The following is a 17,500-nucleotide window of genomic DNA, read 5'->3' on the forward strand; positions in this document are numbered from 1 at the left end:
GTATTTGAACGTACCATGGGTTTGTGTTATTGTGTGTGTGTGTGTGTGTGTGTGTGTGTGTGTGTGTGTGTAGTGATGTGAGACAGATGTTGTTGAAGCTGGTGGAGTTGAGATCCAGTAACTGGGGCAGAGTTCATGCAGCAGCAGCGTACAGTGAGGCCACACCTGACAACGACCCCAATTACTACATGGTAACTACACACACACACACACACACACACACACACACACACACACACACACACACACACACACACACACAGACGACAAGGTGTTGGAGATAGAGAATAATAAATAGAGGTGTGTGTGTGGGCGACTGGTTCCACGTCATTAGCTGTAACTCTAAATGGATAAAAAGTGCAGGTGAGTTTGTGGATCAGAAGATACAGGTGGGTTTCTTGTTTTTTCTTTTGGTGTTTGAGATGTAAGGAAGATCTGAGGAACATCTGAGTCTGAGCTGACAGTGATGGTCTCTCATGGTTTTTAGATTAGAACTGGAGGTTTAGATCATTTCCTGCTCCCCCTCCCCCCAGGTGAAGAGTGTGAAGGGCACCATGTCTCGGGCTGAGATCCTCCTCACTGCACTGAAGGACCTGATGGACACACTGTTCTCTCTGCCCAAAGACAGAAACCTCATCTGTGCCGTCAAGCTGCTGAAGGTACATGGACCACACCCTCACCCCCCCAGGGTTCCTGCAGGTCACATGACCACACCATACACACCTCATACACACCTCAGTGCTGCTCAGGTTCTGCTCTTCTCACTGTACTCCCTGTGTGTGTGTGTGTGTGTGTGTGTGTGTGTGTGTGTGTGTGTGTGTGTGTGTGTGTGTGTGTGTAGCTTACAGGTTCAGTTCTGGAGGACGCGTGGAAGCAGAGTGGAAAATCCCACATGGACGAGCTGATCCGCAAAATCGAGGGCATCTTACTGGATGCTCAGTGCAGCCGGTGTGTTTGTGTGTGTGTGTGTGTGTGTGTGTGTGTGTGTGTGTGTGTGTGAGAGAGAGAGAGAGAAAGCATGTGAGTGTGTGTTCATTACACTACATAAAGTAGGAATAATGAACCCTATCTTTGTTGTTATAGTATTTGAACGTACCATGGGTTTGTGTTATTGTGTGTGTGTGTGTGTGTGTGTGTGTGTGTGTGTGTGTGTGTGTGTAGTGATGTGAGACAGATGTTGTTGAAGCTGGTGGAGTTGAGATCCAGTAACTGGGGCAGAGTTCATGCAGCAGCAGCGTACAGTGAGGCCACACCTGACAACGACCCCAATTACTACATGGTAACTACACACACACACACACACACACACACACACACTCCCACATACACTCACATTCTTCTAAACACACACATATACTCATATATATACACATCAATACACATAACCCCAACACTTCTACATATACACACCAGGAAAAAAGAAAGGATTATAAAATAATGTACAAAATAATTTGGGATTAATATAATAATAATTACAGTTTAGGGGTTCAATGTAGGGATTAGGGTTAGAGATTAGGGTTAGAGATTAGAGATTAGGGCTAGAGATTGGGGATTAGTTTTAGAGATTAGAGATTAGGGTTAGAGATTAGAGATTAGGGTTAGAGATTAGAGATTGGGGTTAGAGATTAGAGATTAGGGTTAGAGATTAGGGTTAGAGATTAGAGATTAGGGTTAGAGATTAGAGATTGGGGTTAGAGATTAGGGTTAGAGATTGGGGATTAGTTTTAGAGATAAGGGTTAGAGATTAGGGTTAGAGATTAGAGATTAGGGTTAGAGATTAGAGATTAGGGTTAGAGATTAGAGATTGGGGTTAGAGATTAGGGTTAGAGATTGGGAAAAAGGGACCGGGATAATGGAATATGTGTAAATTGTTAGGTAACAGGGATTAGGAAACAAGGGGAAACAGAGTTTAGAGACTTCTCAGCTGATGTGGGTTAAACATGCGCGCGTGTGTGTGTGTGTGTGTGTGTGTGTGTGTGTGTGTGTGTGTGTGTGTGTGTGTGTGATGTTGTTTTCTCTCCCACAGAATGAACCCACTTTCTACACTGCAGATGGAACCCCATTCACAGCTGCTGACCCAGGTGTGTGTGTGTGTGTAGTGTGTGTGTATGTGTGTGTTTTGTGTATTGTGAGTGTGAGTTTCTGTATTGTGTGTGTTGTGTATTGTGTGTGTGTGTGTGTGTGTGTGTGTGTGTGTTCACCCTCCAGCTGTGTGTGTTATAGAATACTCAGAGAAATATCAGGAGATTTTGGAGCGAGAGGATTATTTCCCAGAATTCTACGAAGAGAACGGAAATGACGTGTGAGTCTCTCTCTCACACACACACGCACACACACACACACACGCACACACACACACACACACACACACACAGCAGGGCTGCTACACTGTGCTGAATGTACACTACTAATGATCTGTGTGTGTGTGTTTGTATGTGTGTGTGTGTGTGTGTGTGTGTGTGTGTGTGTGTGTGTGTGTGTGTATGTGTGTGTGTGTGTGTGTGTGTGTGTGTGTGTGTGTGTGTGTGTGTGTTTAGGCTCTCCGCTGAGGAGGATGAGATGGAGCCGGAGATTGAGGAGGCGTTTGAGAAGTTCTGTCTGGAGACTGAGAGACAGAAACCCTAAGAAGAGTCACTGCTCAGTATTGTCTCCATCAGTCTCACCGTGTTCTCCTTTATTTTACTGTAGATCATCACACACACACACACACACACACACACACACACAGCTCAGGCTCTCAGGTCTCAGCTAATACAGGGTGTGTGTGCTGGGGATCAGGGGTCGTTTGTGTGTGTGTGTGTGTGTGTGTGTGTGTGTGTGTGTGTGTGTGTATAATGAGGTTTTATTTCTGGAGTGTTTGATGTTCAGGCTGCAGCTTTGATAAAAAAAAAAAGAGCAGATTTTCAGTGTTGATATTTTTTCTGGTTTATTCAGAAGCTTTTTAAGAGTTTACTGATTTTGAGAACTTTCAGATTCCAGAGTCAGTACACACACACACACACACACACACACACACACACACACACACACAGAGGAATGTTTATTTTATTAGAGTATTGTAAATATTATTACTGCATCTTTGGCCTGCAATAAATCTTTATAAGAGCTCTGATTGGTCAGAACTTCTTCATCCTCCTTCATGCTAATCTTCTGTTTCTCTACTGATCTTTAGATCAGACTGTTAAATGTTTGTGGTGTTTATAAAACCAAGGTGCAATACAGCTACACACACACACACAAAGTGTGTGAACATATGTAAATACACACACACTAGTGGTGTAACAGTACAGTGCTACTGGCACAGCCAGAACTTTGTTATAAAGAACAAAACAATTGAAGAAGCTCCAACGTTACCTGAAGCGAGGTTTGAACCTCAGGTCCAGATATCAGTAAGCACCAGTCTTAACTTACTGAGCTATCAGCCATCACGAAAGGTTTTTTAGGGGTTTTATCTTCTGTTCCTCACCGTACACATACACATATCAGTGTAGAGAGAACGTTGTAATAAGAACAAAAGATTTAGAGAAGCAATGGAGTAACCTGAAGCAGGACTTGAACCAGGGACACAGGTAATAAAGAGCAGCAGTCTTAACCCCCTGAGCTTCTTCTCTGCCTCAGGGCTTGAGTATGGGTTCTAATCAGCTGCAGTGGAAAAAGAATAAAATGATGGTGTTGCACTGGGCTACAGATGTGAACTGCTTTTGGCTCAGCAGGTTTTTTAAATAGTTTCTCATTAATATTGATGGAGCCACATCTCACATACTTCAGCTCTGCAAACAAACACAACTCCCAAAGAGGTTGGAGGCCTGGTTCAGGTGATGACACTTTCTTTCTTTGGGCATCATTTCTGTTACTGACTCGTGTGTGTTGAGATGAACCGCACACCTGACTCGTGTGTGTGTGTGTGTGTGTGTGTGTGTGTAGAGAAGGTGAGATGAACTGGGAAAGCAGGCAGTGGGTCAAACCACTGTGATGAAGGGGGGGACTGTTTACGAATGCATTTTTGCGTTGTTTTTTCGGTATACATACATATATATATATATATTTCATATAATAACAGAGAATAGATATAACAGAGAGTGCGATTTTTTAAATACATTTTTTTAGGGGAACCCCCCCCTGGGATTTACGCCCATGGTTGGTGTTTTTAAAGCCTGAAACTTTGAAGCAGACAGAAAACTTGTCAATGACTTGTTTGTTGTATGGTGATTAGTTTATGTTAAACCCAGTAGTAGATAGATAGAGGTGTAACATTGATTTCTCTGCCGGTATTTAACAGAAGCTAACCCCTGTTAGCCTGGCTTGAAGGTTCAGAGGTCTAAGACTTAGGCGTCTCAGACTGTGATGATTAGGGTTTGTATCCTGCTTTGGGTTATCTCGAAGCTTCTGTATCAAATATTTGTATTAGTGATTGTATTAAACAGAAGATAAGCCCCTAGAAACCTTCTCTACGGTGTCTGTTCCAGTGGCTCAGTAAAATAAACATCTGGAACGTCAGCAAACTTCTTGTGCCAGGTGTGAACCTCATTTAGTATCTGCCTCAGGTCTGGAGAGAGTGCTATAGTTGGGTGAGAATGAATAAGAGAAAGTTGAAAAAAACCCTGCTGTTAATATGTAAAAAAAACTCCTGGTCCACTGAAGCAGGCAAAAGATATTTCTAACTTTTTGAATCTTTAGATCAGACTGTTAAATGTTTGTGGTGTTTATAAAACCAAGGTGCAATACAGCTACACACACACACACACACACACACACACACACACACACACACACAGAGGAATGTTTATTTTATTAGAGTATTGTAAATATTATTACTGCATCTTTGGCCTGCAATAAATCTTTATAAGAGCTCTGATTGGTCAGAACTTCTTCATCCTCCTTCATGCTAATCTTCTGTTTCTCTACTGATCTTTAGATCAGACTGTTAAATGTTTGTGGTGTTTATAAAACCAAGGTGCAATACAGCTACACACACACACAGAGGAATGTTTATTTTATTAGAGTATTGTAAATATTATTACTGCATCTTTGGCCTGCAATAAATCTTTATAAGAGCTCTGATTGGTCAGAACTTCTTCATCCTCCTTCATGCTAATCTTCTGTTTCTCTACTGATCTTTAGATCAGACTGTTAAATGTTTGTGGTGTTTATAAAACCAAGGTGCAATACAGCTACACACACACACAGAGGAATGTTTATTTTATTAGAGTATTGTAAATATTATTACTGCATCTTTGGCCTGCAATAAATCTTTATAAGAGCTCTGATTGGTCAGAACTTCTTCATCCTCCTTCATGCTAATCTTCTGTTTCTCTACTGATCTTTAGATCAGACTGTTAAATGTTTGTGGTGTTTATAAAACCAAGGTGCAATACAGCTACACACACACACAGAGGAATGTTTATTTTATTAGAGTATTGTAAATATTATTACTGCATCTTTGGCCTGCAATAAATCTTTATAAGAGCTCTGATTGGTCAGAACTTCTTCATCCTCCTTCATGCTAATCTTCTGTTTCTCTACTGATCTTTAGATCAGACTGTTAAATGTTTGTGGTGTTTATAAAACCAAGGTGCAATACAGCTACACACACACACAGAGGAATGTTTATTTTATTAGAGTATTGTAAATATTATTACTGCATCTTTGGCCTGCAATAAATCTTTATAAGAGCTCTGATTGGTCAGAACTTCTTCATCCTCCTTCATGCTAATCTTCTGTTTCTCTACTGATCTTTAGATCAGACTGTTAAATGTTTGTGGTGTTTATAAAACCAAGGTGCAATACAGCTACACACACACACAGAGGAATGTTTATTTTATTAGAGTATTGTAAATATTATTACTGCATCTTTGGCCTGCAATAAATCTTTATAAGAGCTCTGATTGGTCAGAACTTCTTCATCCTCCTTCATGCTAATCTTCTGTTTCTCTACTGATCTTTAGATCAGACTGTTAAATGTTTGTGGTGTTTATAAAACCAAGGTGCAATACAGCTACACACACACACAGAGGAATGTTTATTTTATTAGAGTATTGTAAATATTATTACTGCATCTTTGGCCTGCAATAAATCTTTATAAGAGCTCTGATTGGTCAGAACTTCTTCATCCTCCTTCATGCTAATCTTCTGTTTCTCTACTGATCTTTAGATCAGACTGTTAAATGTTTGTGGTGTTTATAAAACCAAGGTGCAATACAGCTACACACACACACAGAGGAATGTTTATTTTATTAGAGTATTGTAAATATTATTACTGCATCTTTGGCCTGCAATAAATCTTTATAAGAGCTCTGATTGGTCAGAACTTCTTCATCCTCCTTCATGCTAATCTTCTGTTTCTCTACTGATCTTTAGATCAGACTGTTAAATGTTTGTGGTGTTTATAAAACCAAGGTGCAATACAGCTACACACACACACAGAGGAATGTTTATTTTATTAGAGTATTGTAAATATTATTACTGCATCTTTGGCCTGCAATAAATCTTTATAAGAGCTCTGATTGGTCAGAACTTCTTCATCCTCCTTCATGCTAATCTTCTGTTTCTCTACTGATCTTTAGATCAGACTGTTAAATGTTTGTGGTGTTTATAAAACCAAGGTGCAATACAGCTACACACACACACACAAAGTGTGTGAACATATGTAAATACACACACACTAGTGGTGTAACAGTATAGTGCTACTGGCACAGCCAGAACTTTGTTATAAAGAACAAAACAATTGAAGAAGCTCCAACGTTACCTGAAGCGAGGTTTGAACCTCAGGTCCAGATATCAGTAAGCACCAGTCTTAACTTACTGAGCTATCAGCCATCACGAAAGGTTTTTTAGGGGTTTTATCTTCTGTTCCTCACCGTACACATACACATATCAGTGTAGAGAGAACGTTGTAATAAGAACAAAAGATTTAGAGAAGCACTGGAGTAACCTGAAGCAGGACTTGAACCAGGGACACAGGTAATAAAGAGCAGCAGTCTTAACCCCCTGAGCTTCTTCTCTGCCTCAGGGCTTGAGTATGGGTTCTAATCAGGTGCAGTGGAAAAAGAATAAAATGATGGTGTTGCACTGGGCTACAGATGTGAACTGCTTTTGGCTCAGCAGGTTTTTTAAATAGTTTCTCATAAATATTGATGGAGCCACATCTCACATACTTCAGCTCTACAAACAAACACAACTCCCAAAGAGGTTGGAGGCCTGGTTCAGGTGATGAAACTTTCTTTCTTTGGGCATCATTTCTGTTACTGACTCGTGTGTGTGTGTGTAGAGAAGGTGAGATGAACTGGGAAAGCAGGCAGTGGGTCAAACCACTGTGATGAAGGGGGACTGTTTACGAATGCATTTTTGCGTTGTTTTTTCGGTATACATACATACATATATATATATATATTTCATATAATAACAGAGAATAGATATAACAGAGAGTGCGATTTTTTAAATACATTTTTTTTAGGGGAACCCCCCCCCGGGATTTACGCCCATGGTTGGTGTTTTTAAAGCCTGAAACTTTGAAGCAGACAGAAAACTTGTCAATGACTTGTTTGTTGTATGGTGATTAGTTTATGTTAAACCCAGTAGTAGATAGATAGAGGTGTAACATTGATTTCTCTGCCGGTATTTAACAGAAGCTAACCCCTGTTAGCCTGGCTTGAAGGTTCAGAGGTCTAAGACTTAGGCGTCTCAGACTGTGATGATTAGGGTTTGTATCCTGCTTTGGGTTATCTCGAAGCTTCTGTATCAAATATTTGTATTAGTGATTGTATTAAACAGAAGATAAGCCCCTAGAAACCTTCTCTACGGTGTCTGTTCCAGTGGCTCGGTTGGTTAGTGCTGCGATTGTGTTGTTTGCTGAGTTCCTGGGTTCGAATCCCGTTCTGATGGTGCGTGTGGTTTTTGTTCTCGTTTCCCACAGGAATATTGAAAAAATTAAAAACAAGCAAAGCTGTTTGTCTCTCCGGTGGCTCGGTTGGTTAGTGCTGTGATTGTTTTGTATTGCTGAGGGTCTGGGTTCGAACCCGTTCTGATGGTGCGTGTGTTTTTTGTTATCGTTTCCCACAGGAAAATTAAAAAAATTAAAAACAAGCAAAGCTGTTTGTCTCCCTCCGGTGGCTCAGTTGGGTAGTGCTGCGTTTGACTTGTTGCTGTTTTTCTGGTTTCGAACCCCGTTTATATGGTGCGTGTGTTTTCTGTTCTTGTTTTCCACAAGAGGATGAAAACAATTAGAGGTTAAAAAAAGCAAACGTTGTGTGTTGTCCCTGTTGGCTTGGATGGTTAGTGCTCTCAGAGTGTTGTTGTGGTGTTGATGTTCTAGGTTCAAACCCCTCATGAATGGTTTGTGTGTTCTTTGGTCTTCTTTTCTGCATGATGAAGAAATAAATGTTAAAACAAGCAATTTTCTTGTCTTTGTTTGTGGCTCAGACGGTTTAGGCTTGGTTTAGGTAATTGTAATTCTCTGTTTCATGGTTCAAATCCAAGCTGAAGCATTTTGGTCTCAAGCAGCAATGAGACCTGGTGATGGTTTATGTAAACGTTAGTATTTTATAGTATTTAAGTGAAAAGAAGGATAATAATGCAATGGACGTATTATAAAAAATGTAATATGATGAAAAGGATGTAGTGAGATATATAGTAATATATAAATGAATAAGGTATAATGTAGGAAAGTAGGATAATGATATAGTGAAATATACATGAGAGGGGAAAAATAGTAAGTAAGTAAAAAAATAAAAACAAAACAAATAAAAAGTAAAAAAAAGTAAAAAGTAAGTAAATAAAAAGTAAAAAGTAAAAAGTAAAAACAAAAAGTAAAAAGTAAGTAAATAAAAAGTAAAAAGTAAAAAAAAGTAAATAAAAAGTAAAAAGAACTAAGTAAATAAAAAGTAAAAAGTAAAAAGTAAAAAAAAAAAAAAAAGTAAAAAGTAAGTAAATAAAAAAGTAAAAAGTAAAAACAAAACAAATAAAAAGTAAAAAAAGTAAGTAAATAAAAAGTAAGTAAATAAAAAGTAAAAACAAAAAGTAAGTAAATAAAAATAAATAAAAGTAAAATAATATATATATATATATATATATATATAAACAAGAGAGAGCCCAGAGCAGCATAACCCCCTGTTTCACCTCTCCAGGAGGCCCAGGTGGGACAGACCGGACTTTCTCTCTCTTTCTTTCTTTCTTTCTGCCGGAGTTTACAGTCCCACCCAAGCGCAGCACCTACTGCTCAGTGGCGGCCTTGAACCGAGGTTCAGTACCCGCAATGGGTATCGACATTTAACCCACCGAGCTATCAGAGCTGACTGCTCTCAGTGTTTTTTTAGGGGGTTTATCTTTCGTTCTAGACAGCTACTAGCACAGCGAGAACTTTGCTATAAACAACAAAACAATTGAAGAAGCTCTAACGTTACCTAAAGCGAGGTTTGAACCTCTGTTCCAGATATCAGCAAGCACCAGTCTTAACTTACTGAGCCATCAGCCATCACATAGTACGAGTGTTTTTTTAAGGGGTTTTATCTTCTGTTCCTCACCATTATCAGTGTAGAGAGAAAGTTGTAATAAGAACAAAACATTTAGAGAAGCATTGAAGCAGGACTTGAACCAGGGCTACAGGTAATAAAGAGCAGCAGCCTTAAGCCACTGAGCTTCTTTTCTGCCGCCGGCCTGTCGTATGTCTTCAAATCAGGTGCACTGAAAAAAGAATAAAATGATGGCGTTGCACTGAGCTCACAGATGTGAAATGCTTTTGGCTCAGCAGGTTTTTTAAATAGTTTCTCATAAATATTGATGGAGCCACATCTCACATACTTCAGCTCTGCAAAAAAAGACAACTCCCAAAGAGGTTGGAGGCCTGGTTCAGGTGATGAAACTTTCTTTCTTTGGGCATCATTTATGTTACCTGATGTGGTGAACTTCCAAGTGGCTTCAGGTTCTGGTTTAGGTGATGTAAATGTCTGTCTGTTGGTACTGAGGGTTTGAGCTCTGCTTCAGATGATGTTACATGGATTAAACAGGATCCATGTCCAGGAAAATTCCTTCTGTTTTCTGCAATGGTCTCCCCAGTCAGAAGATATTAATTCTATAGAACATTCACAATATGGCAGAACTGGAGATTTATAGCATGCAGTTGACAAATCCAATGCAAATACATGATGGACCACAATCAAAAAAAATGTCCGGATCCTTGTGGAGAGCATTTCTGAGAGTAGAGAGTTCAGCCAACTATTTTATATAGTTTTCCTTTAGTGCTCAGTGTGCATATGATTATTGAGTTGTGTGTGTATATACATTATATAGATCATTCTTTCTTCCAGTGTGTGTAAATATACATATTATATTTATCTTTATCCTGAACCTTTTCATACTTTATAGTCAGATTATATTTTAATATAAATTTATACTTTATTTTTACGTTCTCACTCTGTATGAATGTGTATTTGACAAATAAAATGTGAATTTCTTGCAGGAATATTAAAGTTCATTTGCTCATCTACTGAGCTTGCAGGCTCGGGGTGGAAGAAAGAGGAGACAAGTGACTGGTTTACAAAAAACACCACTGAGTTTATTCACACGCTTTCACAATTTACTTTCACTTTTCAGTACTTAAGTCTGATTACAAGTGCACACACACACACACACACGCACACGCACACACGCACACACACACACACACACACACACACACACACACACAGCTCAGATTTTCTCTTACTCAGCTCTTTTCTTCTCCTTTTCTGGATCCTCTGCCCCTATCACTGAAACAGAGAACATTTATATTTAAATGAGAATTTTGTGTGATTCTGACTGCAAGTGTTCTCCAGCTGCACCCTCCAGTCACAAACCGCCACTCAGCCACACACACTTTAAACAGGTTTAAGACCCTGATAAGCAGGAACACACCTTGAAAGAGAACATCACATACACTCTCATTCTGTCACAAGAAGATCCAAGGAACAAGTGATGCAGATGCAGAATGTAGATCCATAATGGAGGAGAAAAAAAAACAAGGACACATTTTTCAGACAAACAGTGTCACAATCACAGAGACTTCCAGATTTAGACCACCAGCCTCTGGGCTCAGGGGAGAACCTTTACTATGACATCCAACACAATACTGTAGATCTCATAGAACCTTTTAAAACGAGCGCCACAAAAACATTCATCAATCAATCATGCACTATTGTGCCCTCTAGTGGAATAACAGAAACATGCTTCTCCCACTGATAATATTACAACTCATTCATTCCTACACTTTATTACACTGTGCTTCATTAACATCAAAGCTTTTCTTCTGCTACACACACACAAAGTGATTGTGGAAAAAAGATGCAACCAAACAGTTTCTGGTACAGTATAATTATTTTCTTTTTTCAAAAAGTCAACTGCTTATCTATCTATCTATCTATCTATCTATCTATCTATCTATCTATCTATCTATCTATCTATCTATCTATCTATCTATCTATCTATCTATTTGTCTTATATGTAGTCACCACATAGTTACTGTAACTATATTGTAGTCTGTGGACAGGAGCATGTGCTTGTTGTATTCTGGACAGGTGCAGAAGATGAAAGTGTCCTGGACAGGAGCAGCAGTATGGACTGTTTAGGACAGGAGAAAAAGCTTGTAGTGTCCTGGACAGGAGTAGCAGTATGGACTGTTTAGGACAGGAGAAAAAGCTTGTAGTGTCCTGGACAGGAGCAGCAGTATGGACTGTTTAGGACAGGAGAAAAAGCTTGTAGTGACCTGGACAGGAGCAGCAGTATGGACTGTTTAGGACAGGAGAAAAAGCTTGTATTGTCCTGGACAGGAGCAGCAGTATGGACTGTTTAGGACAGGAGAAAAAGCTTGTATTGTCCTGGACAGGAGCAGCAGTATGGACTGTTTAGGACAGGAGAAAAAGCTTGTAGTGTCCTGGACAGGAGCAGCAGTATGGACTGTTTAGGACAGGAGAAAAAGCTTGTAGTGGACAGGAGCAGCAGTATGGACTGTTTAGGACAGGAGAAAAAGCTTGTAGTGACCTGGACAGGAGCAGCAGTATGGACTGTTTAGGACAGGAGAAAAAGCTTGTAGTGGACAGGAGCAGCAGTATGGACTGTTTAGGACAGGAGAAAAAGCTTGTAGTGTCCTGGACAGGAGTAGCAGTATGGACTGTTTAGGACAGGAGAAAAAGCTTGTAGTGGACAGGAGCAGCAGTATGGACTGTTTAGGACAGGAGAAAAAGCTTGTAGTGACCTGGACAGGAGCAGCAGTATGGACTGTTTAGGACAGGAGAAAAAGCTTGTATTGTCCTGGACAGGAGCAGCAGTATGGACTGTTTAGGACAGGAGAAAAAGCTTGTAGTGTCCTGGACAGGAGCAGCAGTATGGACTGTTTAGGACAGGAGAAAAAGCTTGTAGTGACCTGGACAGGAGTAGCAGTATGGACTGTTTAGGACAGGAGAAAAAGCTTGTAGTGTCCTGGACAGGAGCAGCAGTATGGACTGTTTAGGACAGGAGAAAAAGCTTGTAGTGTCCTGGACAGGAGCAGCAGTATGGACTGTTTAGGACAGGAGAAAAAGCTTGTAGTGTCCTGGACAGGAGCAGCAGTATGGACTGTTTAGGACAGTAGAAAAAGCTTGTAGTGTCCTGGACAGGAGCAGCAGTATGGACTGTTTAGGACAGGAGAAAAAGCTTGTAGTGGACAGGAGCTTGAAATCTTCTGTACAGAAGCAGGAGCTTGTAGACAGGAGCAGGCGCACAATGTCCCTATGACAGGAGCTTTCAGGACAAGGATAGGACCAGACACATGTAGTGCACTGGACAGAAGCTGGAGATTGTCATCTTCTGAGCAGGAAATGGAGAGAACATTGTTGGCCACGGGGCTGCAGGATCTGGATGGAGGCAGAAGTTTGTGCCTCAACACAAGTATTTAATGAATGTGTTAGTAAATGAGGAAGAAAGAAACACATCTAAACAGCTGTTGTTAATAAAATACTGATATACTGTAAGTTTATAATTGTTTTAAGGGGAATTGTGTCAGAGCTCAAACTGACTGAACTTCCAACAACTCTTTACTGCTGCTGTTTTTAGGAGTGGAAGTGATTTCCCTTCACCTGCTCCTTACACACTCCTACCTTTCACTTCACCTCCATCAGTTCAGGTTCAGGTGGTCAGCAAGCTGCATCTATTTCAGTCTACATCCACATTAATCCGGATCAATCTGAACACTGCATGTTGGTGTGAAAACGCTCTCCGTGTACACGAAATGAAATGAAAGTTTGGGAGGAACGCGTTTAGCGATGTTTCATTTCAACAGCCAACCGCAATATGAGGCACAATAACGGAGATCAATGCAAAGCCCCGCCCACAATGTATCTTATTGGATAGTGCGGTCTAAGCCCGCCTTATTATACTCTCTGATTGGCCAATGCAAATCCAATTCAAACTAACCAGTTTATCTCCGGTCACTCATGTATCTGTTTCTCCACAAGGGGGTGCAAGAGAGCATTTTTTTGTGGTTCATATTTTTATAAATTCAGAAATAACTTCAATATATAGAAATAGATGTGTAAATAAATACAATGTGGTCTTTATTTTGCATCTGCTTTATTTTGGATAATTTTGTATTCACACAGTTAATACACCCCAAGCAGCTGCTCTGTGGGAAAATTTACTCTTAAACCATTTGACCAGGATTTGAATCTGCAGCCTCTTAATTTATAGACAAAGTTCAACCAGATGAACCACAGGATCTGTTTTGTACTTTATGCTTCATCACATAGAATTAATCTTCAGGAGATTTCTATCAGAATAAGAAGAGAAATGAAGGAATCCAGAGAGAGTCTTAAACCATTTGTTCATGCAAGAAACAAAGAAACACAAGTACAGTAATCCTCTAATCCTGTGGTCCCCAACCTTCAATGTGCCACAGACCAGATTAATGTTACAATAATTTTTACTGACCGGCCTTTAAGGTGTGGTGGAATAATACAACCATCATAAAACTGGGATTTTCTAAATGTAATAATAAACGTGATTTTTTGTTGTTCATTTGTTTTGTTTTTTGTTCATGTTGCTGGCTGGTGGTTTTCAGTTTAGCAGTAATGTGTTATGTGTTACGGACGGAGCAGCGCCTTTAAACACATGCCTGAAATGAGAGAAGAGTTATAACAAAATCCACAGAGCTTTTATTGCCTTTATTCACTCAAACTGGGCTTCAGCCACTGTTCTCTTCTACAAAGTCCTACAGCTCTTCCACACCATACCACCAAGATTAACACGCTTATCATGAAATGAATCAAGTGCACATCATCATTGCAACAGTTTGTGTTGATTCTTCTGCAACAGTAACTGATTTAATTCTTTGAGATCTGGCAACAAAGTGTTTCAAGTGAGTTTACTCTAGAAATGTTCATGTTGGGATGATGGGTACAGAATATCAAGAATTTCCCTGAGGTTAGAGGAAGAGTTATTAGAAAATAAAAATAATAAAACATGAAATGAGAAATGACCTCTATCTCTGGGTTTAAACTCTTGTGATCGCTAGCTTCACTGGTCATGTGGACATGTTTTACATTAGAATCAAATGCAGAATGTCTTTACTTTTACTGCACCTTTTAAAAAACTAAACTAAAAACAATAGAAAAGATTTGAGGTACATTAAGTAGCTAATCTTAGTTGTGAGAGTCTCTATATGTACAATTCCCTCTGTTGTTGATCTACAAATAATATTTCATGATCAGGAAAGCAAAAAGAGTGTTTATTTAATAATGATAATAGTTTGTGCGTAAACAGTTGATTTTATTTATTGATAAATATTTGGCTGTTTATTTATGCTGAATATCTTGAACGAGGTTGTTCTCTTTATCATCCTTTCATCAATGAAGAACATTTAGAAGCTCAACAAAGCTTCCAAAATAAACATTTACATGATTCGAGATTCAGCTAAACACTTACACTTCTCTTTTTACTATGTAAACTAATTTCCTGTGTTCTTGTGAAACACCACTCCATCTGGTTGCTCTCTCCATTTTACTGTGATGATCTCAGCCAACCCAAGATCCTTACATTTCAGCTTGATCTGATCAACAGAATAATGTTTTAGCACTCAATCATTCAGGACAGAGAAATGTTCAAAAGTTGAAATGCTACAGAAGAAACAGAAACTCATTGAGATTACAGTAAAGTTCATGAGACAGAAACTCACAGCTTAATGTACATTTGAAATGGGATCTTGTGGAGGATGAAACCTACTGTACCTTCTCCAATATGGCCACCTTTACTTCAGGATCATTTACATTGTGAAAGGACTGGACCTTCACCTTTATGATTTCTTGGTTCCAGTGATTACTGCATGTAGAAATACAGAGTTTACATACAAATGTTCATACTGGGGATTTTGGTGATGCAAAAAATAAACTAAAATAGATCAGATTTTCTTCACCATTAATCTCAAACCAACCACCATAAACAGCAGCATTAATGAATGAATGATAATCTCTCAAAGATTCCTCACAGGTCTGGGTGATTGGGTTGGAGGTCTAGATGGAAGCCCTGGTTTATATAAATGTTTTATAATTTAAGATTAGAAGTTCAATACCTGCAACTTTGCTTCTGTTTGGAAAGATAAACATTTCTCAGGTGGGATTATACACACTATAATGTGTTCTCTTTTGTGTTCAAACAAAGATTACAAGCAGCTTCTTTATCATCCACAATAATCCTTTCATTTTACACATTTGTAGTTATGATGTCATTGATAGTCTGGTTGGAGACCCTGCTTACAAACTGAAGAGTCCATAACTATAACATGACAAACAGCCAACCTATAAAAATTCTCTCTCTCTCTCCTTTCTCTCTCTCTCTTTCTCTCTCTCCTCTCTCTCTCCTTTCTCTCTCCTTTCTCTCTCTCTCTCTTTCTCTCTCTCTCTCTCTCTCTCTCTCTCTCTCTCTCCTTTCTCTCTCTCTCTCTCTCTCTCTTTCTCTCTCTCTCTCTCTCTCTCTCCCCCTCTCTCTCTGATATTTTTGGCATGACAATATCTAATAATCCCCAGTGGAACAGTACTTGAGGGTTGTGTTCAGGAGATCTCCTCCAACATGATAGAGCTGGAGCAATCATTTACAGAACACCACCCAGTTATGGTACACAGGTTTGTGTATACAACCAGGTTATTCATATTTATTTTTTAACATAATAAAAACTAAGATTTTGATCTAGATTAGATTAGATTAAATTTACTGTACAAACATAAAAAAAGGGTATTTGTAAAGGAATGTCTAATTCTGAGTTTGAATCAAAGTTGAACTCACCTGAATAACAGAAGGAAGGCATTGTGTCTGAGCATCGTGCATCACCAGTCTTAGTGTTCTTTCAATAACCACAATTATTGTTACCCAGGGCATTATCAGGTTTCCCAGACACACAGAAGATAGTAGATAGGCCATGAGGTAAACTAGGAAAAAGTGGCTAGAAAGTGATTTTACTTTTTAAATGCATTTTTGCAAAGACAACACCCTTTTGGACTTTATGTTAAAGTTCTCCACAAAAAATCCTGCAGTTTTTTGTCCCGATCCATAAATGTGTATAATTGTGAATTAAAAAAAACCTAAAATCTTATGCTGCTGACTTTGCGTATAACTTTATTTCTTTTAATTTTAGCAACATAAAATCTTTCTCAAATGGACCTTTATACACGTACCTAAACATCTGAGGAAGGTATTGGTGCAATAAACACTCACGTGTGAATGTAGACTATAAAATATGGCACATTTGTAGGAAATATGTTTTAACTTCATGGATTGGCACCAAGAAAAATTTAACATACACATTGTAATTTTAGCAAAACTGTGATGTTATACATCACATTCTTCAGTAGACACTGTGTAATCACAGAAACATAAACAAGCAGCACACTTTGTCCCGAGTTTTCTGAATTCACTCAAATCCCATTTAGCTTTTTCCTCCGTTTCCTTTGAAACATTGGCACAATTTTGGCACCAACAAAAATCAGTACATACAGAAACATCTTCCAGTCTCACATTTGTCTTGCTTGCAACTGCAGTGGTCTACCTGCAAAACACTTTCAGGTGCAGGAGTGTTAGTCATCCAGGTCACTGTTACCTCCCCATCCTTGAGGTGCCATCCACTGCCAATGGGTGAAGGGGCACACATTATAGCTTTCAGAGAATGTCTCATTTTGGCTGCTTGGTAGTTTGCCCTTTTGCAGTGTTGGTGCAGGGCATCACTTGTCTGGGGCATGGAAAGTTCTGGCAAAGCCGATGATGCCATGCAGAATGCTTTGTATCTTGCATCATTCACATTTTCGGCAGATGACTGGCCATAGAGGTGACACACATATTTGCAAAGTATGTCAAAGGTGGACTGGTCCAGCTTAAAACTTTTACCCAGATTTGTAAATGCATTCAGGTATTCCTTTCTCACAAGCAACAGAAAATGATTTCTTTTGCCTTTTTGACATCCAGTCACAGTCTGCTTTAAAGCTTTCTTAGCAGCTGCATCAGCTCACTCTTT

At 39.2% G+C, this 17,500-nt stretch overlaps 1 protein-coding gene and 1 long non-coding RNA gene across 2 annotated transcripts in view; one reads left to right on the forward strand and one right to left on the reverse strand.

Moving 5' to 3' along the window:
* paip1 (poly(A) binding protein interacting protein 1) overlaps window positions 1–3,112 on the forward strand; it is a 10,157-nt gene extending 7,045 nt beyond the window's left edge. Inside the window, exons 7-12 of the mRNA XM_046841993.1 lie at window positions 534–659; window positions 842–948; window positions 1,162–1,279; window positions 2,027–2,081; window positions 2,224–2,302; window positions 2,538–3,112. Of these exons, the coding sequence (XP_046697949.1) occupies window positions 534–659; window positions 842–948; window positions 1,162–1,279; window positions 2,027–2,081; window positions 2,224–2,302; window positions 2,538–2,625 (573 nt within the window). The 3' untranslated portion in view covers window positions 2,626–3,112. The remainder of the gene's footprint in view (window positions 1–533; window positions 660–841; window positions 949–1,161; window positions 1,280–2,026; window positions 2,082–2,223; window positions 2,303–2,537) is intronic.
* An 11,652-nt stretch (window positions 3,113–14,764) lies between these two features.
* LOC124380720 overlaps window positions 14,765–17,500 on the reverse strand; it is a 5,948-nt gene continuing 3,212 nt past the window's right edge. Inside the window, exons 2-4 of the long non-coding RNA XR_006924720.1 lie at window positions 16,279–17,500; window positions 15,228–15,318; window positions 14,765–15,049 (exon numbers count right to left, since the gene is read on the reverse strand). The exon at window positions 16,279–17,500 is cut by the window's right edge and continues 843 nt beyond it. This is a non-coding gene — a long non-coding RNA (uncharacterized LOC124380720). The remainder of the gene's footprint in view (window positions 15,050–15,227; window positions 15,319–16,278) is intronic.

This window comes from Silurus meridionalis, chromosome 27 (genome assembly GCF_014805685.1).
Source record: "Silurus meridionalis isolate SWU-2019-XX chromosome 27, ASM1480568v1, whole genome shotgun sequence".
Classification (NCBI taxonomy): domain Eukaryota; kingdom Metazoa; phylum Chordata; class Actinopteri; order Siluriformes; family Siluridae; genus Silurus; species Silurus meridionalis.